Source organism: Anabrus simplex, chromosome 6 (genome assembly GCF_040414725.1).
Source record: "Anabrus simplex isolate iqAnaSimp1 chromosome 6, ASM4041472v1, whole genome shotgun sequence".
NCBI classification, from domain to species: Eukaryota; Metazoa; Arthropoda; class Insecta; order Orthoptera; family Tettigoniidae; genus Anabrus; species Anabrus simplex.
Genome location: NC_090270.1, coordinates 63,065,385 through 63,092,760, shown reverse-complemented (window position 1 = coordinate 63,092,760; position 27,376 = coordinate 63,065,385). Strand labels below are relative to the sequence as shown.

The following is a 27,376-nucleotide window of genomic DNA, read 5'->3' as shown; positions in this document are numbered from 1 at the left end:
GGGACCTGATTTTTTAACCTTAAATGGGGGTTTACCTTAAATAGAGGTTTCTGTAGAAAGCATATCTTTTTCAGAAATCTTTGCCTGTATTAACATAAATTGTATGATCATAAATTATTTACACAGTGACAGCAATAAAATAAGAAGATATCTACCCTACACACTGTACTGTAGTTACAACTTTGTACTGTTTGTGCTGAAGATTACTCTTGTCTCAAATTGCCCCTGCTATCTAAACAGAGACTTGTATTGCATCATAACTAGTTCTGGATCAGATTGTTCTTTGAAAATAAATACATAATTAATGCATGCATACATGCTTGGGTACAGCCTAGCAAATTTGTTCCTTTGCACTATCATCAGATTGTTAGACCTATCCTATTTGCAGAACCTAATTGAATAATTGCTGAAGGCACATACACAAGGAAATGTGGTTGCTAGATGATGGATCATTATCTCATGCATAATATATCTTCATTATACACTGTTACACCTTTTAGCATTCAGTCTGCAAGCGTTTGTGAATTAAGTAAGTGTTTCCAAGATCCTATATTTGTAACCAGCTCTGCAGCTTCTTTTAGTTGCACACCTCTTAAAACCTGGTCTTCCTCTACGTCTCTTAGTTGGTTAAGAAATTGTTTTCAATGTTACTTAGAAATATGTTTGCTATTATTCCTGATAATGGTGAGCCCATGGTTACCTCTTCCTTCTGACAAGAAGTATTTTGACAGCAAATGCAAAACCACTTCGATTTAAGGTTGTTCTTATAAGATTATATATGAATTTCCATTAAAGTTGGATAAAGATACCACACTCACATAAAAACACATTAAAACTGGTATGAAACAACAATTGGTTTGTTTAAACATTTTTGTAGATGTTTCCCAAACAGCGCCTTACTCATTAGCATGGTATTTTCTAATTCCAATAGTCTGAACATTCATAAATTCAGTTTCATTCATAAAATAGGAATAGTATCACTCCAGAGGCAAACGTTTCCATTTTCTTACTTTAAATGGCATCACCTAACCTAGGTTTACCATGCACATATTATTGAAAATATATTTCAAGCTCCCTATAGACTAATGATAACCTTCCTTTTCACTATAAATTTACATGGGAACAGTCTTTCTGAAATTTAACCAGACACAAAAGTACAAAACCAAACCTCTGAAATTAGTTATGCACACCACTGTATCTTGAGAAGGGTAAGTATCTCAATTCTTATTTTATTTCAGTACATAGTATTAAAATTAAGCAATCATTTACTTCAGCCTTTATTTCTAAGGAGTTAACAGCTGCTGTCAGTGCACTTTTTGCGAAAACATGTTCTCCCAATGTTTGTTTACACCATTCGGAATTGTGAGGAGAGCTCACTTGTGCAGGTAGCGAGGAATCGATACAGAAGATGATCGATCGCATTCAATATCAACGCTATAATAGTGTGCATGGATACTGGTAACGGAAAAAAATATGCCCAAATTTGCCTCTAATAACGGATGAATCAGTGAAAGGGTTCTCACTGTAACCGAAGGATATTGCACAGATTAATATAGGAATTTTCAAAGGACATAATAATATAGTCATTAAAACAGGGTTCTCTTCTACTACACCACAGTCAGGTGTGTATCCGAGTCTGATATCTCACTTTAGCCCGAAGTTCCCGTGCTCTAAATTTTTCTTCTGCCTTGAGTCATCTTCAGCAAGCTTATAACAACTTATTCGTAGATTCTAATGTCCAATAACCATAACGAATAGAAATAAATACTTCAGAATTTTAACATTTCTTTATGCTAAATGCAGGTTTTGCCCTAATATGAATTACGTTAAACTGAATATAAAATTGCATTGCTCTTATGGAATAATTTTTGGGACTTGAAATTTTTTCCGTCATATGCAGGTTGACACTAAATCGAGGTCACGCAAAATCGGGGTTATATTGTATTTTATACAAATTGCAGTTTCAAAAATAGAATGTGTGTAACAATAACTTTCATATTTCTCTCCTAAGCCCAAAAAGTTAGCAATACTACTTTTAACAGCAAGGAGTGATAATTTTTTGTTTTGATAGATTCATGTCACATGAACATACTCAGTTTTTCAGCAATGCTGGGCTGGAAAATGGGAGGGACTAGGAAGTTACTGGCCAAAGTAGTGGGAATGATTTGGTTCTAACTCACCACCTCCAATTACGAGCTTCTAGAAAGATCATTTCACTAATTATCAACTTTCTTTATGGAAAGAAGTTAGATAATATTATTTTGCTTTAATAATAATAATAATAATAATAATAATAATAATAATAATAATAATAATAATAACAACAACAACAACACACTTGCATTATACACACATCAAAAGTTGGTAAAAAATTGCTGGTTTAAGGGCAATAGTTTCATTAACAACTCACATTCTTGGACAAATACAGCATAATAGCAAATGCATAAATCAGACATGCATTACTTGACCGTATATATGTCCTGCAAGAAGAGCTTGCCGAAACTCAGACGTGCGCAGAGACCAATATCTGTTGGCGAAGTTTAAGCTCATTGCGGGGCTCCTGTGTGTCGCCCGAATGCTGATTACCGGGCTCATTGTTACTTCAACCGCTCACCGAGAGGCACAGTGTACAGCTCTTTACCAAGCGTGCACTGTAAAGAAGCAAGAAGCGTATGCGTGTATTATTAATATTTTATTTATATTTCGTAGCTGAAAGTGAATTTGTTGTAGTATGAAATTCAGTGTACGTAGCGATGTCCCCATTTCGTTCTAAATTAGGGAGTGCTAGAACTTTACACAGTCGAACTAGAGAAGTTATTTATATAAATTCATGAAAAACAAAACATACCCCACTGGAAACTTATGTGATATTCAAAAGAAAGTGGCCGAAGCAACGGGTGTGTCGGAAAAGTCCGTGCGGAATGTAATACAAGACACAAAGAAGATCGAAAGGGGTAAAGTGGATTAATTTTCAACGCTTGGAAAGAGAAGACCGAAGTCTGTCAAGAAGTGTGAATTAGACAATTTTGAGAAATGCGCGGTCCGGCACATGATTCACAATTTTCACAATATCGAAGGCGAGAGACCAACGCTTGAAAAGATCCATAAGAAACTGGTTGAGGATATACAGTTTAAGGGTTGCGTAAGAACACTACGTAAGATAGTTCAAGGCCTAGGTTTTCGATGGAGGAAGACAGAAGACATGAGCAGAATACTTATGGAGAAGCCTGACGTAAGGCTCCTTCGTGTGCAGTACATACAAAGCATAAAGCGGTACTGACAAGAGGGTAGGCCTATTGTTTACACTGATGAGACATATTTGCATAGTTCGCACACCAAGTCAAGTGCTTGGAGTGACAGTACTCTTCATGGACTGAAGTCACCTATCTCGAAAGGGCAACAATTAATAGTGGTAAATGCCGGTTCAGATGCAGGTTTCGTTCCAAATGCTTTGCTGGTTTTCAAATCCAACCAAACAACGGGGGATTATCACGATGCGATAAACTATAGAAACTACGAGAAATATCTGACAGAGAAATTAATTCCTAATTTGCCACCCAACTCTGTAGTCGGGACTGATAATGCCTCGTACCATAATGTCCAATGTGAGCGTGCAGCCACATAATCATCCCAAAAAAAAAGTTATGCAGGATTGGTTAACAGATAAGGGTATTCCATTTCCTACAGAGATGACAAAACCCCAACTGTATGTTTGATTAAATCCCACAAATCAGCTATAAGACATATCAAATTGACAGACTACTTGCTACATATGGGCATACGATTTTGCGTCTACCACCATATCATCCAGACTTGAACCCAATCGAAATGATGTGAGCTCAAGTTAAAGATTATGTAGCACAAAGAATGTTACTTTCAGACTTGATAATGCAAGAACATTGCTGATGGAAAGAATTGCGTCAATTGGGGCAGAAGAATGGTCGAGTCGATGTAGGCACGTATTCGACACTGAGAATAAGTACATTGCGAGCGATCACATAATGGATGAAGTAACAGACAGCATAATCATTAATCTGGAGGACGATAGTGACAGTGACGGAGAGAGGGCTAGTGATAGCATGGATGACAGTGAAGGCGATGTGAGCAGCTTTCAACCCCTTTCAGAAGGTGCGGACTAGAACAAGCCATTGGGTAAGTTAACTGCTATTTTATGATTACATAATTCTTAATCTCTTTGTTTGTTATTGTTATTTCATTCAATGTTTCTGATTCTGCATGTCCAACAATATCATTATGCTATAGGTTAAAGTGTCCAGGCTATGATTATAACTACAATAAAGCATTACATACACGCACTGAGATTTCACTCGAACGCTGGTCACAGTTCAGCTGGCCAGACTGCCAGCGCAGACGGTTCATTAAGAACTGTTGGCAGTAAGGCGATTTAGCGAAGTGCAGTGCCACTACCGAGCCCACCCGAACACTGCCGAAGTTCTGTGCAGCTTTCTTTGGCAAGCTCTTCTTGTGGGACCTATACTCATGGCAATAATGTCATTTCTGGAACATATTCCACTTCAACATTTCTGTCTTATTTAATTTAGTTTCAGAATTCAGACCAGTCTACAGACTGATGGTCTAAACGAGAAGTAAAGATTACATGTACAAGTAAGGGGAACAATAATTTAGTGAAGTTACAAGGTTAAAATTTGTTAACTGATAGATCATCAATCATATGTGCCCCACCATGTAATCCCTCTAGGAATCTGCTCCATACCTGTATTTTGTATGGCAAATTAACTTCCTTTGCAAGCTGTACAAGCAACGCAGCTACTAGACTTGAATCCAGGCCACCAGAAAGTAGACAACCAATGCGTCTATCAGCCATAAGCCGCTTCTTAACTGCAGCGGTCAAGAGTTTACGTATATTACCATGCACATCTGAAGGCTGGAGATCTGAAAGATAAAGCAAGGAATGAAAAGAAAGTACAGTCAATATTTTACCAAATTAGAAGATATATTCAGGAAAGAAAGAAAGGAAGTGAAAGACTGAGCAAAGACATCTTAACAAAAGAATTGACGAAAGAAAAACATACACACCAACAGAAAAATCAAACGATGAACAATTTTCTTCAAAGCTGTCCATAACTGTATCAACTTTAGTTAAATGCACTGGAGTCAAACACTCACTAACACTAAGAAGCAGCACAAGGATTTTAGAGTAAAACAACTGATATTCAAAATCACATCCACGCCTGCCTAGGTCCATTACCGGTACATAAAGTAAGTCCATGTACTCTGAAACAAGAAACCATAGACTTAATTATCATGGTGACAAGAGAAAGTTGTCTGTGATGGCAAGGGACATTTTAGATGAAGCAGTGAAGGCCTTATTGTTTCATCCAGAAGAGCATAAGATTTTCCCCTCACTGTAGTCAAGAAATTTATGAATGCTACAATCACTTCCAAAGAAGCACATGGATGTTTACCACTTACAATAGAAAACTGCACCAGATTAATTAATCTATCAATACCACTTCAGATTTTCTGCCCTCTGACTGGAAATGCTATATCTTACATCTGAAGAAATGTAGCAGCAGCACCTAAGCAACAGCAAGAAACTGACCCCCTGTCCAACAGAGAATTACGTCTCGAAGAATTTTTTTTTTTTTTAGCAGCAGCACCTAAGCAACAGCAAGAAACTGACCCCCTGTCCAACAGAGAATTACGTCTCGAAGAATTTTTTTTTTGAGGAAAAATAGCCTTCAGGGGTTTGTGAGAAACTGCCTGTGTGGAAATATAGAGAACAGAAGTTAAGAACCCCATATCTCAGAAAAGATGGTATCAGAGTATAATGAAACCTCTCCTTATGGACACCTCTAAGATATGGATTCTCCTCAAACATAGATAGGATTTTACATCCCAACTGAAATAATACAGGAATAGTTATAAAATATTTTTTAATATTAAAAAAGTCAAATAACCCTGCCAACCTGGGCCCAATGATTGGGAAGCCAGACAATGCCAGTCACAAGCCAGGAAAAAGGTAAGCGATAGAGGAGCAATACCTCTTTAAAAACCCTTGATCCAGCTGGCCCGACTGGTAGGACCTTGTGAGAGCACCTTTCCATAGTTACAGGAGAAGATGGTCAGCAGTTTTGACAGCGGAATAGGATCATACATCCCAACGGCAGATAAAACGGAGGAACTTATTCAGACCTAGCAGTAGTTATAAAACGCCTTCTACAACAGATAGAGCGACACATCGGTTGGAGTATGCCTTGGTTGTAGCTATGGTTTCGTCTAGTCAAACTCAGGATATGAATGCCGGGTCGCTGCCCCCACCTGAACAGCGTTGGAAATGGGCGAGGGCTACTCACCACTGAATGGGGTGGGTTAAAGAAGCTAGTCCATCTATGAATTGAGACCATCAATATTGGAACTGTGACCACCAGAGGCTGAGAACTGGCTGAAACTCTGAGAAATCGCCACATTGATGTCGCATGCATTCAAGAAACCAAGTGGAAAGAAGCAAAAGCTTGGGAGATCGGCAAAGGATACAAACTGCATTATAATTGTGAAAATAGCACTCAGAATGGTGTCGGCATTGTGATTAGTGAGAATCATCGGGACAATGTCGTCGATGTCCATCGAATATCTGATCGACTCATGACAGTCAAAATAGAGTTTGGTTCAACAACTCTCCGATTCACTTCGTGCTACACACCCCAAACCAGATGCTCTGATGATGAGAAGTATCAATTATGGGAGAAACTGGATGTTCATTCACAAACTATCGGTCCCAAAGAACATCTGGTATTAGGAGAAGACCTCAATGGCCATACTGGAACAGTGAGAGATGGCTGCAACCAGTTTCATAGTGGCAACAGATTTGGCACTCGCAATGACAATGGTACCTGGATTTTAGACTGTGTCAAAAACGCACACAATCTAGTAGTCTATACTAGTGGTGGGCACAAAACTCCAATAGATTATCTGCTCACAAGATGACATGACCTGAAGTGGGTGACCAATGTTAAAAGTAATCCAGTCAGAATTAGCTACCCTCCAGCATCAGCCTCTTGCTGTGGATCTCCAGAAAACTAATCAAGACCAAAAGCAGCCACGAATCAATGGGGTCGAACAGATAAAATGGTGGCACTTACGTGAATGCAAAACTCAATTCACAGCTGCTATTAGTCCCATTAATGCTGACACAAACCAACCACCATCCGACATATGGGATGACTTGCTTGGACAAGTACATACTGCTGAGTGGCTTAAGACAGTTGAGGCACTGGCCTTCTGACCCCAACTTGGCAGGTTTGATCCTGGCTCAGTCCGCCGGTATTTGAAGGTGCTCAAATATGTCAGCCCGTGTAGGTAGATTTACTGGCATGTAAAATAACTCCTGTAGGAGACAAAATTCTGGCACATCGACATCTCCAAAAACCATAAAAGTAGTTAGCATGACGTAAATTAAATAACATTATAAGTACATACTGCAGCTAGTGGCATACTTGGGAAAACAAAGTCAGGAAAACGAGCCATCAATAAGCAAGAGCAGTGATAGAATGATGAAATGCAAGCGACTGTGAAGAATAAGAAGGCACTGTTTAAAGTGTAGTTCCAGTCCCAGACCAATGAACATCTTCAGCATTGCAAGGCACAAAAAAATCAGCAGCCAAAAGTGCAGTAGCAGGAACCAAGGTTGCTTACTACAACCATGTATATGCTGAATTGGAACCACCTGAAGGAGAAAATAAAATCTATTGTTTGGCCTGCGCATGTCATCAAGCAACCCAGGACACTGAACATGTCAAGCCCATTAAGGACGAAAACCACTCTTTAGAGACCCACCCCCTTTAAAGATAGAGCAACAACTTCTCCAAAATGAGTGATGAGGAATTCGAGACCATCCTCCAATCCAAGGTGTGAATCCAATCTCTGGGCCTGTACTGCCAATTACCACCAAGGAGGTTGAAGAAGCAACAAAGATCAAGAATGGGAAGGCAATTGGCCCTGACGCCATCCCATCCGAAGTGTGGAAGATATCTGCCACCAAGGAGCCAAAGTCCTTGCCATCCGCTACAGCCGAATCATCAATGATGGAGTGGCCCCAGCAATCCAGACAACATTACAGAGTGAATTTCAAAAGGCAAGGGTGACGTGACTGAATGCATGGACTTTCAGTCAATACAATTCTAGTGTCATACCATGAAAATATTTGCACGAGTAATTGATGCCAGTTGTTTCTATCGTATAACTCCAAACCAATGTGGTTTCATCAATGGGAGCGGAATGACGGATGCCATTCACATTGCTTGGTTGCTTTTGGAGAAGCACCGTGAGAAGACTCATCCATACAGCATTCCTTGACGTGGAGAAGGCCTTCTATCACGTCCTACATGCACTCATTTGGCGTGCTCTACATCCCAAAATGTTCCTGAAGCCTATGTCCAGTAGATCAAACTACTGTACCGCAATGTTTCCAACGCAGTCTGATGTGCAGCAAGAACAATGCCTCCCTTTGCCATCATGGTTGGAATATATCAGGGATTGGTATTTTCGCCCTTACTATTCATCCCTAGTATGGAGACTATTACATGTAACCTGCAAATAACCTACCCGTTAACACCCCTCCACACCAATGACATCGATTTTTGGCAGATATACGATATGTAGGCCTCCAGAAAAAATATAGCAATGAGAAGAACAGCTTGTCAAATTTGGACTTTGACTTAATCTCAGGAAGACAGAGTATATCGAGTGTGGCACACACACACACACACACACACACACACACACACACACACACACACACACACACACACACACACACACACACACACACACTCATGGAGCCTTGGACTAACGTGATTCGACCACCCAAAGAACGATGATGTCCAACGACGACTGCGAGTCACACCAATTGTAGAGGAACTACGGGAAGGTAGACTTGGATGGTATGAACATGTCATTCACAGCAAAGAGAGCTCTGTACCAGGGATAGCCATATGTCTGGAGACTGAAGGCTAGCAACCACGTGGTAGACCAAAAAACCGGTGGTTGGAACACATCAAGGATGGCATGCTATAATTAAACACCACCCAGAAGATGGCTTGGATCGTTTTAAATGGAGACAGATGTGACGACAAGCAGATCCTGCAACTGCGCAGGAATAACGCTTAAGGAGACAAGTCTCCTTTGTGGACAATCTCAGGTACGGACATAGACAACTGTATGAGATGACTAAAGCTCGCTTTAGCTCTTGACTATGGACATAACTGAAATACTGAGACCCGAAAAGGACTGTACAGAAATGTACTGTATTGACAAGATAATAAGATTCCATAGTAGTACTGTACTTATTAGCCCAGCCCTCGAGTACTGTTAGCTAGAAGCTGGTGAATAAGGAAAGTCATGAAATGTTGCCCAACTTGGTCCAAGTTCAGTTACTGCAAACAATTCAACACATACTGTAACTCTTATTTTTCTCTTTACTCACATGTCAATTGTTTTTGCCTACATTTACTTTTTAAGGGAAGTTCATAGTGCTAAATACTGAAAATTAATCGTAAATTAATACTGTAAACTACAAATACTGCACAACTTACTGTATTTTAGATCTAATATAAAGTTGCATTATTTTTTTTCTTTCTTTTGATCCTTCCTAATTGAAAGCATTTATACTGTGCCGTTTCCATTGTTTTAAGAGCAATTTAACTGAGTCAAATTGCACGCGATTACAAGTTATAATTCTCATGTTAGGTCTGTATTGACATGTATGTAAATACAGAGTATGTTACAAGTGTTATTTTAGTATCTACCTATTCAATACAAAGAGATCTAGTAAATTAAGTATTAAATCTTGTCATAAAAGGTTACAAGGGATATGTTTCGCCCACTTTCAGGGCCTCATCAGCCTCAAACTCAAACCTGTAATGTGAATAATCAGGATCCTGATTGTTCTTACAAATCGTAAAAAGAGGATATCAATGTAGGTGTTTGTCTAACATAAAATTATAAGAATGTCCTTTGTTAAAATCGCAGCAACAAGCTGCAAGTCACAAGTTCAAAAGATTACACTCTCCAGAGCACTGAGTCAATGTGCCCAAAACCTGTTGAGGGTGGAGCAATAAACAGTTCAATCTTTATAATGAAGTGGAAATGTGTTTCCTTGAACACTCCTATTGGAGGATAAGAAAAAAAATAAAGCTGCTAGACTGTTAAAGATGTCAATTTTGTAAGTTAAGACAACAGTCTTCTTTAAGTAGTTGCAGAAGCAAGGAAAGGTATTCGGGTGTCTATAGTCATATTTATCTTGCTTGAAGGAGTGAAAGTCGAAGGTATATTGATGTTGATTAGAGCAAATCTCCCGCAACCAAACACAACTTCCTCCCTGTCCGATCCCACAAATCTCTTGCAACCAACAACACATAAACTTAACGTCCCGCCTACCCCTTCCCGTCCACCACACCCTCCTTTGCCAATATCACATCGATACAATACTCGAAGTGTCAGTCATTTCAACGCCACCATAGCAACTGATTAACACCGTAACAGTCAAGGAGATAAATGAACATACACATAACGTTGTTTTCTTCAACTAACCTTTCCATAACTGATTTACATCATTACAGATGAAAGGGTAAGTGATTAAACATTCTCCATTTTTCTTTTTAAACCCACCTTCTCTTCAAAAATATTTTCCTAAGCATTCACTCTCCTCTTCTTACAGACTTTACATCAAAAAGCTCTAATCAACATCAATATACCTTCGACTTTCACTCCTTCAAGCAAGATAAATACGACTATAGACAGCCGAACACCTTTCCTTGCTTCTACAACTACTTGAAGAAGACTGTCATCTTATCTTAACACATTCGACTTTCGCTCCTTCAAGCCAGATAAATACGACGATAGAGAGCTGTACATCGAGGCTGACCAAGGCTACTGAAGGCTAGCCAGAAATAACAATCTTGGTGGCAAAAGGAAAAGATAAGTTTTGTAGAGATATGAATTTAATCACTAGTTTCTGTACATGGTAGATTGCTTGCATTTGATTAATAGATTGTAAATATTAATGAGTCATAGTGAATTATGCCATAACATATGTGTAGTATTTGAGAGTAGAATGCTATAGGTTTTAAATGAAATGTAGGATATTATGTTAACGAATATAGGCCATATGTTGCCATAAATGGGTGAGAAGAGGTTAGATATGGATATAAAGATAGAAAGAAGACATGTTGATGTTAAATTTGAAGACATTGATCCGGTGATAGTTTTATTTAGTTAAATATGAAGATTGATATGCGTCAATGCAGATTATATACGATAAATGTTGTGAAGTATTGCAAGAGATATGAAGTGAAATATGAGAATAGGAATATGAGATGATGTTACGTGAGGATGAAAATGAAAGAATTGAAATATGAATATAATGCTACGAGGATATAATGCAAATGAATGATATATTGAAATAGAAAGAATGAAGTATTGACGCAGGCGTGGATCGATAGTATTTATTAAGAAATAACGATGTTTCTTTGGTTGGAAATCCATATTGTACAGTAAGATGACAACATGAGGCATTAGTTGTGAATAGTGAGATAGGAGTTGATCATCAAAGATACATCCTAATGAAAATGATTATTCATTTAAATGAGTATTTCAATATGATATTTCTACTCATATGTTTTATGAAATATAGATTATGACAGACAATGATTACCATGAGTAGTCATTCCTACCTCTTATTAATAATTCTAAGTGGATTATAGCCACTCAATACCTTTAACCATGGTATTCCCTACACTCATAGTTAAGTTATATAAGGTCATGCATTGAATTTTTTATTCAGTTGAGAGTTTCCTTGGTTGTTTATGATATATTTAATTTAAGTTGGAAGCTAAGTTGATGAATAATGCAAGGATAATCAATTAAGGTTATTCTTTTGGGTGAATTATAGCAAATAATTGCTATTGATATACGGAACTAATCTTATCCTTTCCGCCAATCCTACGAAATGTTGAATAAATAAGAAAAGTATTTGTCCTAAGAATTGAACACAGACACGGTAAAATGAGGAGTGTCATAGGACAACAAAATAAAATGCTAAATTTAATTGATATTAACTCATGCGAATTTCCAATTGTTGAATGTTTTTTCATATGATGTACAATAAAAGTGAAGCAGATATCCATTTCAATGTCGATATTAAGGAGACATGCGACATATAATAATTATGTATGAGCGATTCAAGTTTGTAATACTGAACTAACTGATTAATTTTGGATTTTCAATCCATATAGGCACATTTTGTACATGGTATTTTCCTTTTATGAATAAAAGATAGTAAGTAAGATATATTTGAGGTGTCATTCATAGATACTTAGTATAATATATAATTCTGAGTTAGACATTGCCTAATTTAATACGTCTGGTCTCTCGACGATTCATTTGATGGAGATGTCCATCACTGTTTTTCTTAGTCAATGAAATACTTAGTTACGAGTCGGGTCTTTCTTTTTTGAACACACGCATACCTGCCAACTTTCGAAAAGAGAAATCCGGAAGATCCTTAAGCGGAAATTTTTTAACAACACGTGCATGCGTAACAGCCTTGAGATATAAAGAAAAAGGACGGCATGGGGGGGAGGAGATTATAAACAATAATAATACAAGTTAAATACAGTAGAACCTTGAAAGATCGTTCCCGAAACTGTCGTTTTCCCATATTCGTTGTTGAATTTATTCGGTCCCAAAAATGTTCCATATAAACCAATGTTAAATTTCCCCGCATTTATCGTTTCTCGAACCATCGTTTTATCACATCGATCGTCGAAAAATTATTTGTCCTCGGTCACAACTTTTCCCGCATTGATCGATCGTACGTAAGAAAAATATACGCAATTTTTCTTTTAATTTAGAGGGAGTGCTCAATACTCTTAGCATATAATAGCAGCAACCTGTTACGCGAGAATGTACGAGCGATTTGGAGTTGCTAGTCCTGAACAAGGATCGTGTAGGCTGCAGTGCTGTGTGCAGGTTATTCACATGGAACCTCACTACGAGCCCCCTGCCAGCGCTTCTCCTTGACCCACTAATCGACCCCTAGAAGTATTCTTATTTACAATAATTAAATCGTAGACAGCGAAAAACTAAAATTTGCCACCATTTTCTGTGTTGGAATAGGCTGGCTAAGACTGCCAACTTCGTTGGTATGTTCCGAGCTGTCAGTGGAGAGATGGCATGGGAGGACATCAGTAGACGAATAAATATGTTTTTGTTTTTTGCTTTACGTCGCACTGACACAGATAGGTCTTATGGCGACGACGGGACGGGGAAGGGCTAGGAGTGGGAAGGAAGCGGCCGTGGCCTTAATTAAGGTACAGCCCCAGCATTTGCCTGGTGTGAAAATGGGAAACCACAGAAAACCATCTTCAGGGCTGCCGACAGTGGGGTTCGCGAATAAATTTGAGTGGTGTCTCTAAAAGTAGGAAAGATTACAATATGAGGATAAAGTTGAAATTCAAGAGGACAAATTGGGGCAAATATTCATTTATAGGAAGGGGAGTTAGGATTTGGAATAACCAAGGGAGATGTTCAATAAATTTCCAATTTCTTTGGAATCATTTAAGAAAAGGCTAGGGAAAACAACAGAAAGGAAACCGAAGAAGTGGATATCGGAAGAGGAGTGTTGAGGTTTGAATGTACAAGCAAACGACACCTACCGGACAGACTTGTAACTAAGTGGAGTTTTACGCTTGTAGATTCCCTTTTGTTTTGTAAGTAGTAGTAAATAAAGTGTTGTAAGAAAGACGTAGTTATTATTTGCACGTTACAACTCAACATATTGGTGCCGAAAACTCGCTCACGGTTCAAATTACGTATCACCGCATCACGAGACGACGTTCTTTGAACATTCTTAGACGAAGATACGAAGTGGAAAGTGAAGTGAAGTGCAGATTACATTAAATAAGACACGGGACTTCACAACACGAGACGCCAGCCGGTAATATCCGATACACACTTGATGAGTACGATATTTACTCATTCTGTGAAATATATCAAGAATCGTTTGCTTAACAGAGCATGCTAGCAAGGAATTCGCAACTACTGCATGGATTGAGTCGAAATTACTGTGAGCATGCACGCATGATTTTCTCATTGTGCACGAGTAGCCATTTTGAATAGCTATAGGAACGCCATCTGCCGCCTTCTAGGTGTTTCCACGATTAAGTACGTGACTAGTGCTGCCATCTGTCAGCACCTACTGGAGTCAGAACACTGCATACTGCGCTATCTTTACGACTTCGCCGTACTACATCACATCAGAACTGACCCACCCCATCCCTCAGTCGCATACCTACCTGGAAGAGCAATAAATTACCTCCTCTCTACACCAACGGCACTTTCCATTCACAATGACTGACAACGAACAGCAGCTTAAGAAGCTTAAACGGAAGAGAACAACTCAGCGTAATAATGCTACACGCTTCTCCACATTTTTAAAAGGCTGTAATGACTCTACAGACCTCAGTGAGATTCAACACATCCATGATCGTCTTCAAGATACATTGCAACAGTTAATAGCCTTAGATGACTCTATACATGACCTGTTACAAGATGAAGATTATGAAGCAGACGCATGCACTTGTGAAGAATATATAGATACCTCAAAGCGCGCTCTTCAGAAGGCTAATAGCCTTCTCGGAAAGAAGAAAGAACAAACTAGCGTGTCTTCTACACCCTGTTCAGACGTTCATCCCACGAATATTCAAGGAGTAAAATTACCAACGATCAGGCTCGAACCGTTCTCCGGCGACATAGAGACTTGGTCTACGTTTTGGGAGCAGTTCCAGTCCTCGGTCGACAAGAACCCGTCAATATCCGACATAAACAAGCACGTTTTCCTGCGAGGGTATCTCGAAGGGGAGCCAAAGCGACTCGTAGATGGCATTGCAGTGCGCGCAGATACCTACGAACAAACGAAGACAATACTGGTAGCACGCTACGGAGACAAGAACAGAATAATCCAGGCCCACCTGGACTTCCTGGAGAATTTAAAGCCCGCATTATCGGAGACCCCTGAAGAACTAAATATGACATACGTGGAATGCCACCGAAGAGTTCAAGCCCTCAAAGCCCTAGGGGAAGATGTAAACCTGTATGGTCGCGTGCTGGCGCCAAAAATCCTAAGAGCATTTCCAGCTGAGATCTGTAGACGTTGGTTGATCCACGCCAAACGCGAAAATATCCCAGAAGGTCATTTGATGACATTAATGGAATTCCTAAATGAAGAGGCAGAAGCAGCACTAAAATCTCAGAAGATACGAGGAGAATTTAGCACGCCACCTCTTTCACCCTACACACCAACAGCGGCTACTCTTCAAGTTACTACGGGAGCAGAAAAATCTAAGACGAAAAGAAACACGACAATAACCCCCTTTTGTGCCTTTTGTGAAAGTAGAGGCCACTGGGCGCAAGGATGTAAAGAAACAGCTAACCTTCAGGACAGAATAGACAAGCTAAAACTTTCCAAAAGATGTTTTCTCTGCCTAAATAGGGGCCACAGCGTCCGCCAGTGCTACAAGAAAGGGAATGTTTCATGCACAAAATGTAAGCAACTTCATCACGTATCCATCTGTAACGCGAACTCTCAACCCACGTCTGTCAGTAAAATAGAAGTTACCACATCAAATTTTTCCTTTCTTCAAACTGCTCGTGTTTGGATCATAGGACCGACGGGAATATCTAAACTAACAAGATGTCTGTTAGACGCCGGAAGCCAGTCCAGCTTTATAGCCAAGTCTTTGGTGGATGCTCTTCAACTACGCGTGACTGGTAGTCGAGAACTTGCAGTGACGGCCTTCGAAGCGACATCCAGCATTACCAAGCCACGCCGACTTATCCAGTTTGACATGATTGGATTTTCAACAAAGACAACCGTAACACGGCCTTCGAAAGTCAGAATACCTATTCCTCTCACCCAAGTGTCCCTCAGGATTTCCGGAACCTGACACTCGCAGACCCGCAAGTTGACAACGAAGAACCACCTATTGAAATACTAATCGGCGCGGACCATTATTGGAAAATTGTAAAACTGGAACAACCGATGTCAATCACGCCTTCCCTCGTACTGCTACCTACAGTCTTCGGCTGGGTACTAACGGGAAACCGGTCTGGAGCTTCAGTAAATCAGGTTACGACGCACCACGTCTCAGTCACTAATAGTGAGATATCTGCAGAAACCATGCGAAGATTCTGGGATCTGGAAACAATTGGGATTCGCGATACACAAGACAGGACACTGAACGATACGGATGCCGCTATCCTTCACAAATTTCATGAGACACACCGGATCCTAGACGGAAGAAGAGTTGTATCACTTCCAAGAAAAAAGGACATCGTCTTGTCTGATAACCGGTCAACAGCTGAGAAAAGATTTCAGAGCCTTGAGAAACGATTGAATCAAGATGCGGACTTCCAAACTATGTACCACACGCACATGTTGGACTACATAGCGAAGGGACAAGTAGAAATAGCTCCGACGTATGAGACTCCCGGAAACGTCTTCTACCTACCACATCACGCTGTGAAGAAGCAAAAGAGAGAGGGCATAAAATGGAGGATCGTGTTCGATGCCTCTTCTCATGAACGAGGCCAACCAGCATTAAATGATGCCCTAGAGATGGGACCAAATCTGCTGCCTGAAATTCTAGCGACGTTGCTCCGTTTTCGAATGCGTCCAAGTGCCATTGTCTGCGATGGAAGTCAAGCCTTTCTACAGCTATCCCTAGATGAAAACGACAGAGATCTCACAAGATTTCTGTGGTACCGAGTCCAAACCACCACTGATGGCACGTACCAGATCACCAGAGACGTCATAACGTATCGCTTCACTCGATTGCCGTTTGGACTTACCTGCAGCCCCTTCCTTCTGTCCGCTACTCTACGAGAACTGGTTACACTGCATCAGGAGAAATATCCCACTGCAGCAGCACTCCTGGATGGTTGTACCTTTATGGACGACTTCGCAGGGAGCGTCGATAATGATAACTTGGCCGCCGTCGTCTACTATGAACTCACAGGCCTACTTCGACACATCAAACTTCCGTTGTCGAAATGGTTTACAAATTCAGAGCCACTGAGAGCCATCTGGAGAGCAGAAGGTCGAGAGGTGAAATCGGAAACACGAGTCCTTGGTGTTAATTGGAATACGGAATCTGACTACCTCTTCGCAACTCCAGACGATATGACCGCCGTACTACTTGACCAGCCAGCAACTAAACGCCACCTTCTGCAAGTTACTGCCAGAATTTACGACCCTCTAGGGCTGTTTTCTCCCGTCCTGATCACCGGAAAGATCCTCTTCCAAGACACTTGGTGCAAGGGACTGCAATGGGATGAAATTCTCCCAACTGTCCTAAGCCAGAGGTGGCAAGCTTGGACATCTAACCTGCCGTATTTGTCTTCCATCCGCATTCCAAGATGGATTGGTATATCTAAGTTTAACGACGATTTATCCGTGCACGTGTTTTGTGATGCTTCCGAAAGGGCATATGGTGCTGCGCTGTACGTTCGGATGACTTCCAAAAACACATCTTCCGTCACGCTGGTTTGCAGTAAAAATCGATTATCGCCCGTGAAGAAAGTCACACTCCCCAGACTGGAATTGCTTGCAGCCTTGCTTGGATCCCGTCTTCTTCACTACTTTTGCCAAGAGACTGGAGTTGAGTCCTCTTGTGCCACCTTATGGAGTGACTCAACCGTCACATTAGGATGGATCCGCAACAATCCAAACCGCTGGAAGACCTTTGTCTGCAACCGTGTGACAGAGATTCAGACGCATACCGTGTCCAGTCAGTGGAGACACTGCCCCGGCATCGACAATCCTGCTGATTGCCTCTCCAGGGGAATTACAGCCCAAGATCTAGCTTCGAGGGATTCATGGTGGCAAGGACCTTCTTGGCTTGCCGAACATCCAAACTCCTGGCCCCGCGACGTCACTGTCCTGGACATGACCCTGCCAGAAGCAAAGACGACGTCTCAAGTCCTAGTAGCCACAGCTCCAGAACCATTGCTCCTCGCGTCACGTTTCAGTTCGTACTGGAAGTTATTACACGTTACCGCATGGGTCCTACGTTTTGTTACGTGTATGAAGAAGAAACAAAAGGGCAGCGGAAATTATTTAACTGCCGAAGATATCGTGAATGCCAGAGTGTATTGGATACGTCAGGTTCAAGAGGAATGCTTCACTGCTGAACTGGCAGCCTTGAAGAAAAACCATCAGTTGCCAAAATCATCCAAGATTTTGCGATTCAATCCCTTCTTACAAGATGGTATTATTCGTCTTGGTGGCCACCTACAATTTGCAGACTTGACAAATGCTGAGAAACACCCAGTGCTTTTGGATGGATCGCACACCTTCACGCACCTGCTAATTCGGCAGACCCATATCAGACTTCATCACTTGGGCGTACGCATAATACTCACTGAACTTCGCAATGAATTTTGGATTCTACGAGCCCGCCAAATCATCAAAAAGGTGTTGCATGGATGCCTGCCGTGCAAAATATCCCACAAGAAAAGGTGTGAGGAGGTAGAAGCCCCATTGCCTTTAGATCGCGTCCGTCCTAGTCGACCATTTACTGTGACCGGAATCGACTTCGCAGGCCCACTCTTTGTCAAGTCAGAGAACACGACCAAGAAGGTTTACATCGTTCTGTTCACGTGTGCAACTGTGAGAGCTATACACCTGGAACTCTCAACGGACTTAACTACCGACAGATTCTTAATGGCTTTTCAACGCTTCGTAGGACGACGAGGTGTCCCACACACTATATACACCGACAATGCCCAAACATTCCAAGCAGCGAACAGAGAACTCCAACTCTCAGACGTGCTCAGCGGTCCGAAGACTCATGAATATATGGCACATCACAATGTGACGTGGAAGTTTATAGCTCCACGGGCGGCTTGGTGGGGAGGATGGTGGGAGAGAATGATTGGCTCCACTAAGCGCTGCCTTAGAAAGGTTCTAGGTCGCTCACAGGTCGATGAAGAGGGTCTCCGCACAGTTCTGATCAGCATTGAAGCCACCCTGAATTCACGTCCCATTGTTCAAGACGAAAGTAACTCTGAAGTGTTAACACCCTCACATTTCCTCAACGGCGAGAAACTCACGACAATTCCAGTTGGACCTGAGCCAGTAAATAAGAAAGACCTTACAAGGGAATTTCGCACGAAGATGAAAATGGTTGAAGACTTTTGGCGAAGGTGGAAAAAGGAATACCTCCTTCAGCTGCGGAACTACCATGAGGTCAAGTCTCCAACTGGTAAACATCCGAGACTTCGTGTAGGAGATGTTGCCCTCTTACAAGAAGACGTCCTGCCTAGCCATATGTGGAAAAGAGCCCGAGTCGACGAAGTCCTTCAGGGAAGAGACGGCCGAGTGAGGACAGCCATCCTGCGTCTGCCAGATGGTTCAAGAATCAGCCGACCGGTGCAACTGGTGATTCCTCTCGAAATCGACCAGGGTGGGGAGGATGTTGAGGTTTGAATGTACAAGCAAACGACACCTACCGGACAGACTTGTAACTAAGTGGAGTTTTACGCTTGTAGATTCCCTTTTGTTTTGTAAGTAGTAGTAAATAAAGTGTTGTAAGAAAGACGTAGTTATTATTTGCACGTTACAACTCAACAAGGAGTGAGATAGGATGTTGCACGTCACCAGCTCTGTTCAATATATATGCCGAAAAACTGTTACAGAAGGCCCTGGAAAAAGCACGAGGCGTTGTAGTGGGAGGAGAACCACTAAAGACCATAAAATACATAGATGATGTGGCGGTATTAGCGGAATCAGAAAAAGATCTGCAAGTCATGTTGGAAAATATTGAGCGAGTGGGCAAAGAGTTCGAAATGAAGATAAACATTGGGAAGACTAAGGTGATGAGAATAGGAAAGGAGATTGCTGTTAATACACCACTACAGGAAAAGAAATTGGAACAAGTAAAGTCATTCAGATATTTGGGAAGTATATTGACATGGAATGGAAGCTGTACAGAAGAAATAGGAAGCAGAATATCTATGGAAAGGAAGCTTTCAGAAAGGTGAGAGGGATTTTGACACCTATGGCAATCCCTACTGATTTAAGAAAGAGGTTCGCAAAGTGTTTTGTGTGGAGTGTAGTGTCATATGGGGCTGAAACATGGACATTAAGAAAGAAAGAAAGAAATTATTTGGAAATTTTTGAAATATGGTTATGGAAAAGAATGGAAAAAGTGAAGTGGACACGTAAAGTAAGAAATGATGAAGTGCTAAGAAAAGTAGGAAAGAAGAGACAGCTTGTGAAAAAGATAAGGAAGAGGAAAATATCCTCGTTGGGTCACTTACGTAGAAGTTGTCTTCAACAGAGGGTGATGGAGGGGAAAAATAGATGGAAGAAAAGGAAGAGGAAGAGGAAGAGGATGAAGAAGGTTTGAAGGTTAACAGATGTCAAACAAGGGAGAAGCTATGAACAACTGAAGCAAGATGCTCAGAACAGAGAATCAATGAAGCTGTCCAGTTGATACCTGTCTCAAGAGATTCAAAGAAGAAGAAGAAGAAGAAGAAGAAGAAGCATAAAAACATTTCCAACCCCATTCTTACCATCAGTGTTCTAATTATGTGTGTCAATTTTCTCATTTGCATTTTTCAGCAGAAGATGTTCCATATCTTAGGAATGAAACATGTACTAACTACAAGACTAAGTACTATACGCGAACCTTTTCTTGAGCCCTGAGCTCCCTAGTGCTGAATCGGCAGACCTCGGTTATCTTCGACATCCATATTGGCAACCTTTGAAACACAAACTATGAATCGCTTATGCATCGCTGTGCAACATCTGTCGTACACTTTACGAACGAGTACTGTTGTTGTTAACACAGCAAAGTCAAACTATATAATTCATGCTAGGAACAAGATTTGCATCGAGAAATGTTATATAATGTTAAATAATGTATGTGTGACACAGTTGTTGGCATAAGATAATACATGTTTAGAAAATTCATATCAATCGATCATATTATCGATTCAATTCAGATTTCATTTCCATCCAGTTAGCAGTATAACCGGAACTGGCAGCGCTCCCTCCTTACTCCACACCCCGTAAAAATTGGGCTCAAGAAAAGGTTCGCGTATAGTAGTTAGACTTAAAGCTGGATTATGTATGTATTTTCATGAACTAGCTATAAGAACATTAAATACTGGAAGGTGGGATTCTTCTTCCAACCTTAGTTGATGGTGATGTATTCGGCGTAAGGTGTACAGACATCGGACTCTTGCCAGAACTCTTCCCGTCTACTACTACTACTACTACTACTACTACTACTACTACTACTACTACTACTTCATTTAAGGAATCGATCAAATCCACACTTGACGAAGCAGTTCGTAACTGTTGATGAAGGAACAGCACCCCAAGCAACTATCGCACATCAATCACGTTTCACTTGCGTATTTCTCTCGCCGGAACATTTCTAGTGACTTCACAGAGAAAGTAACTCACCTGCTGCTTTCTGTAGGCACGCATCAGAGATGAAATGGTCCCTTGATCTAGGGGGCTGTAAGAAGCTGGTAGTGTTAGCCGTCAGAAAAACAAGACACATGTTTCAAAATTAAATTATGTTTGTGTACACCACACTGATCTAACAAGAGAAGTATTTTTCTGTCCTGGCAAGCCATTTTGCGCTTAAGACACACAAGCAATTCCTCAAAAAGTTTGCACATCATCCAGGCATTTTTAGATGCTTTATACTTGCAGAGAACGTGCCTGATGCCCTTAAAACATCGTGGCTTATCGAAATTTCCTATGACAAAGTGCATAGACTCTTGATTCTGTCAGAGCTGCAACACAAATGATGATGATGATGATGATGATGATGATGATTGTTTAAAGGGGCCTAACATCTAGGTCATCGGCCCCTAATGGTACAAAATGTAATGACAATTCAAAAGTCAAAAATTCACCCACTGAACAGAATTCAAAACATGATGATGAAGAATGAATGGATGAATATGAGTTTAAAATAATCAGCGGATCCAACTCACAATAAGTTACTGCAAGTTTTAAAAAATTCCTAAATTGATCCACTGACTAAATTCAAAAGGATGACGATGAACAATGAATATGACCTTAAAATAGTGGATTCGACCCACAATGCCCCACCTTCCCAGAAACTATCCTAAAACAATAGTATTACTGACCAACGCCCTGCTTCCAAATTACTATCTTGAATCAACGATGCTTGTCGTCTTAATGTTATTTGCTTTACGTCCCATTAACTACTTTTTACGGTTTTTCGGAGACGCCAAGGAGCTGGAATTTAGTCCCGCAGGAGTTCTTTTACATGCCAGTAAATCTACGGACACGAGGCCGACGTATTTGAGCACGGTCAAATACCACCGGACTGAGCTTCTTGTCTAAAGGGGTCCAAAATCCAGGTCAACAGCCCATCATAATCGCTAGTAAAGTACAACCATAGTATTTCTCATGTTGCGGTACTAGTCAAAAGTAGCATTGACTCACTGTGTTCCACAACACAAATGGACAGTGACCCTATCCTTGAATGATCACCTCCACCATAGGCACCTCTCTTCTTTAAAAACTGTAAGTCTGTTTGACCTCGGCATTAAAAAACAATGCAGTTTCATCTGCATTGAAAACACTGTTCGGTGAGTATGAGTTGATATGAGCTACAATTTTTCGCCAAGTGTTAGCATCATGAGTGTTCGCGAATTTTGCTTCTCCGCACACTGTCTTGCCACGTGATATTGTGGCATTTCTTAAAACATTGTAGCCACCCATTTGAACACAAACTCTAATCCCATCTTTAGAGCCAGTTTATTCGTATTCCCCTTAATAACCCTGCCATCAATGGGGATACTGTTCGCTCGAACATGCCAAAACCACTCAATCAATTCTACTTCCAAATCGGAGTGTTTAGCTCCTCGAATGCGCATTCGCTTTGCAACCTGCATTTCTTGAGATTCTAAGTTATGCTCTCAAGAATTTTGAAAAGTGTTGAAAGGTTGGACAAAGGAATTTCCAAATTCTTTATCTATTGCAGTTTCTGTTTCTTTACCCTTCATCGGCCTTCCTTGTAATTTTTACCTTCTCATTCAGTGTCTTGGAAGAATACTAACGCTTAACCACAAACATGTGTACCCTAACCTAAAATTCAGTAGTAATAATATACAATTTCACTATGAAGTACCGGTAAGTAAATGTATACTTACAATTTCACTCAAACTTAGGAACTCTGAAGAATAATGTAGACACACTGAAGTAAAAGTGCAGAAACCTACCCCTGCACATTCCAGAAGATGCATTCTATTGTGATGCAAAGAAATTTTTAATAATAATAATAAGTAAGGAAAGCTACCCCCGCACATTCCAGAAGATGCATTCCATCAAGATGCAAAAAAAATGTTGAATTTAAATTACGCTTAACAATGTATGTGTATCATGAAAACATGTTTCAAGCGCCAGTAGTGCTATAAATTTACATGGGAACAGCCTTTCTGAAATTTAACCGCACAAGAGATAATGTAAACTAACCTTTGAAATCAGTGACGCACTCTGCTGTTCTTGAGGTTATCACATTCTTACTTAATTCAGTACATAGCATTAAAATTAACCAATCAGTTACTTCAGCCTTTATTGCTAATGAGTTAAAAACTGCTATCAACCATGTTATTTACGCATTTATTAAAAAAACTTGCTCCCCTCTTTCATTTCACCAGTAATAATAATAATAATAATAATAATAATAATAATAATAGTAATAATAATAATAATAATAATAATAATAATAATAATAATAATTTATTTCACCAGTTGACAAGTATTACTAATCGACTCCAACATCGCACGTCGAGAGTGTTTGTTAGTGCGTAGCGAGGAAACAATACCGAAGACAATCAATCACATTCAATTAATCGCTGGAGTGCATAAATAACGACAATGGAAAGACATTACGCATGCTTAATCACTCGTAATAACAGATGCATCAGCGATAGAGTTCTCGCTGTAACCAAAGGATAATGCACAGTTTAATATAGGAATTTTCAAGGCACAGAAAAAAACTGTCGTTACAATGGGGTTCTCACTACATGCCGTACTCGCTATAGCAGATTTATACGGTATTTTGTAGACTTTTCAAAGGAAAAACTTAAATCTATCCTCCTAATTCAATACAAAACATAATTCCATCATTAGAAGGAGCAATAAAATTCAAACATGTTTCGACTCGTTTGAGCCATCTTCAGTGAAATAAGGGGGGGGGGGGGGGTAAAGTAATCTACATAATACAAGCTAAAAATGTGCTAAAAACATATTGAAGGTTTTTTTTTTTTTTTGCTTTAAGTCGCACCGACACATGTCTTATGGCGACGATGGGATAGGAAAGGCTTAGGAATGGGAATGCCGATAGTGGGATTCGAACCTACTATCTCCCGGATGCAAGCTCACAGCCTCGCGCCTCTACGCGCACGGCCAACTCGCCCGGTTCGATATTTCTAGACTGTTTGTCGAACGGTGTATATATATATATATATATATATATATATATATATCGAGCTAACAGGTCGAGAGTGACAGAGTGTGAGTTACAGTGAGCTGAGGATTTCATTGATATTTGTACACCTACTTGTCAGAATCGACTGTGTGATGAGGAAGTGAATGATCAGTGTGAGAATTTGTTGATATCTGTACTTGACAGAATGAACACTAAATTGCTTCAGTGCGTTTACCTTAATAGCGTTGTAGTGTTGGATTTATTGGACAGATAACTTCTGAGAAAAGGCCCATGCCATATATGGCACGCTGGGTGGTAGTGCTTGTCTTTTGTTTCATATATGGGAATTTGGATGTTATTTCGCATCTGGCTTACTGATATGCTTTCATCCAATACTTTCTTTTGTAAATCGTCAGCATACAAGTATTTCTTCAATATTTGCATATAATACAAAAATAATGTTATTCCAAATCTATTTAAAATACCTAGATGTTTGATTTTTGGTGCTAGGAATGATTTTATAGGGGTTGTAAATTACCTGAGTTGTAAATTGTATGAGGGAATGAATTTATATTTTAAATAATAATGCTAAAATCTCACAAGCTACCCATATCACCTATTACATCGTGAGGCAATCAGACAGTCTGTATGAGGAATTATAGCAGCGGTATGTACAAATATAATTCACCTGTTCATGTGAGTACTGCACTAACAATGATGTTCTGAAAGCCAAGTACACACTACTTATTACCTTTGTGCGTATGATAATCGGTAAAACAGTCTACAAAAAAACCTACATTGAACTTGGTACACTGGGTTCTAGGCCTAGCAAGGCAATTTTCTCTTCGCTCCTAGAATTGTAAAAGGCCAGTGATGCATTCCATCGTACCAAAGTTCCTGCACTGCATTATGTCCAAAACAATGAGATCTGCTGAACAAGGGAGCAGTTGCATAGCGTGTGAGGTAAGTCTGGACAATTGCTCATCAACAATCAAGGTGAGAAATGCCTTCTCGAGACGTGTTTCAATTGCCATGCATTATGCATTCCTACATTGACGACCCAGGAAAATATTGCCCACCATTACTTTTTTCCTCGTATACCGACTCGCACATCTATCAAGTTACAGCCCATACGATCAGTACCTCCCATACCCATATTGTAGTGAGAAATCATGTATGGCTAAGACACTCGGACTTTTCTACCTATAGCCTGTCATTTTCTTTCACGTAACGAGATACCCGCTTTTCAGGGTGCACTCCACAACATGTAGATGCTACGGTTATTACTGAATTATCCACCCAACGGCAAACTTGAACACCTTCCTCCAAGCTCTTAGGTAATCATATGTACCCAGTTTTCCTTTCTTCATGGTAGCAGAATATTTCAGATTACAATCCTTAGAAATGCGATTTTCTCGAAGAGTGCCTGTAGCACCATATTCCCGTGCAGCAAGATGTGTTAGAAATCCCATTCCAGTGAAGAGATTGTCAAAAGATAATCTGAAGGGCAAATTTTTCAGATCCAGTCGAAGATTATCTAGCATTAAGGGGGGCTGCACATTTCACAAATGGTGGAGCTGCACATTTCACAAATTCTGCTTCATACTGGGGATTCACGTTAGGATTGTTTCCTTGGTATATTTCAAAATCTACAAGATATCCATGACGAGTGTTTAGACACCATACCTTGAAACCAAAACAAATAGGTTTTCCTCTTATAAATTGTTTGCGGGGATGCCTCCTGAAGTATGGCACCATACACTCATCATATGACAAGTGCTCCTCAGCTCAAAAGTTTTCCATGAAACAAGCACGTAGAAGGTCAATCAGAGGTTTCAACTTCCACATTTTGTCATTGAAAAGACAGGATGAATAACTGCATAAAAGATACATTTCAACAAGAAAACCACAATGCAGTGTCAATTTTATATGAAAATTCTACTCTGTGTGATTAAAAATGGTTAAATTATAACACATAACTTATAGCCTACACTATTATACATTGCTAGGTTGATAAGGAAGAATGAAATGAATGGAAAGGAACATCAGAACTATAATAATTATAGGCTGAGTTGTGCCGGGCAGAAAGACAGCACTTCCGCCCAGTGTGCCAGGTAAGTACCACCAAACTTCTACTTCAAATGAAAGGACACCAATCATCACCAAGACATCATATCTTACTGAGCTCGATAGCTGCAGTCGCTTAAGTGCGGCCAGTATCCAGTATTTGGGAGATAGTGGGTTCGAACCCCACTGTCGGCAGCCCTGAAGATGGTTTTCCGTGGTTTCCCATTTTCACACCAGGCAAATGCTGGGGCTGCACCTTAATTAAGGCCACGGCTGCTTCCTTCCCACTCCTAGCTTGTTCCTGTACCATTGTCGTCGTAAGACCTATCTGTGTCGGTGCGACGTAAAGCAAATTGTACTTAGCTAATCTTAGCTAAAATATAGTGTAACAGGGTCCATATAAATAACTATAGAAGTAAAACAGGAATTACTTACTTCAAACATGCAGCCATTACTGGCACTCGTGAAAACAAGACTTCCTTTATGTAGCTATACCGTACCAATGAGCAAGATATACTAAAAAAAACCACGTAAGACGTTAGGTGGGACTTCGCTGAACACGACAATATCGTAATAAACAATACAGTGCACACGGTTTCAATAATACGAGTCCAACGAGACGGTGTAGTTTAGGCATAGATATCAAGGATAATTTAATAAAAAACCATCTATTCAATACTTTCCACGTTTAATGTGGTTATTATCTACATAATTTTATGTAGAGTTATTTGGTCAGGTACATGTTTCACCCATTATTTTGGGCATCTTCAGCCTGTAAACAACCT

The 27,376-nt window shown here is 40.2% G+C and overlaps 1 protein-coding gene across 5 annotated transcripts in view; it reads right to left on the bottom strand.

Moving 5' to 3' along the window:
- AsnS (asparagine synthetase) overlaps positions 1 to 27,376 on the bottom strand; it is a 91,742-nt gene that overhangs the window by 24,521 nt on the left and 39,845 nt on the right. For all 5 annotated transcript variants that reach the window (XR_010860536.2, XM_067149756.2, XM_067149759.2 and 2 more), the window contains exon 6: positions 4,736 to 4,914. Coding sequence is in view for 4 of the 5 variants with exons in the window: in XM_067149756.2 (XP_067005857.1) it covers positions 4,736 to 4,914 (179 nt within the window). In the remaining variant the exon portion in view is untranslated. The remainder of the gene's footprint in view (positions 1 to 4,735; positions 4,915 to 27,376) is intronic.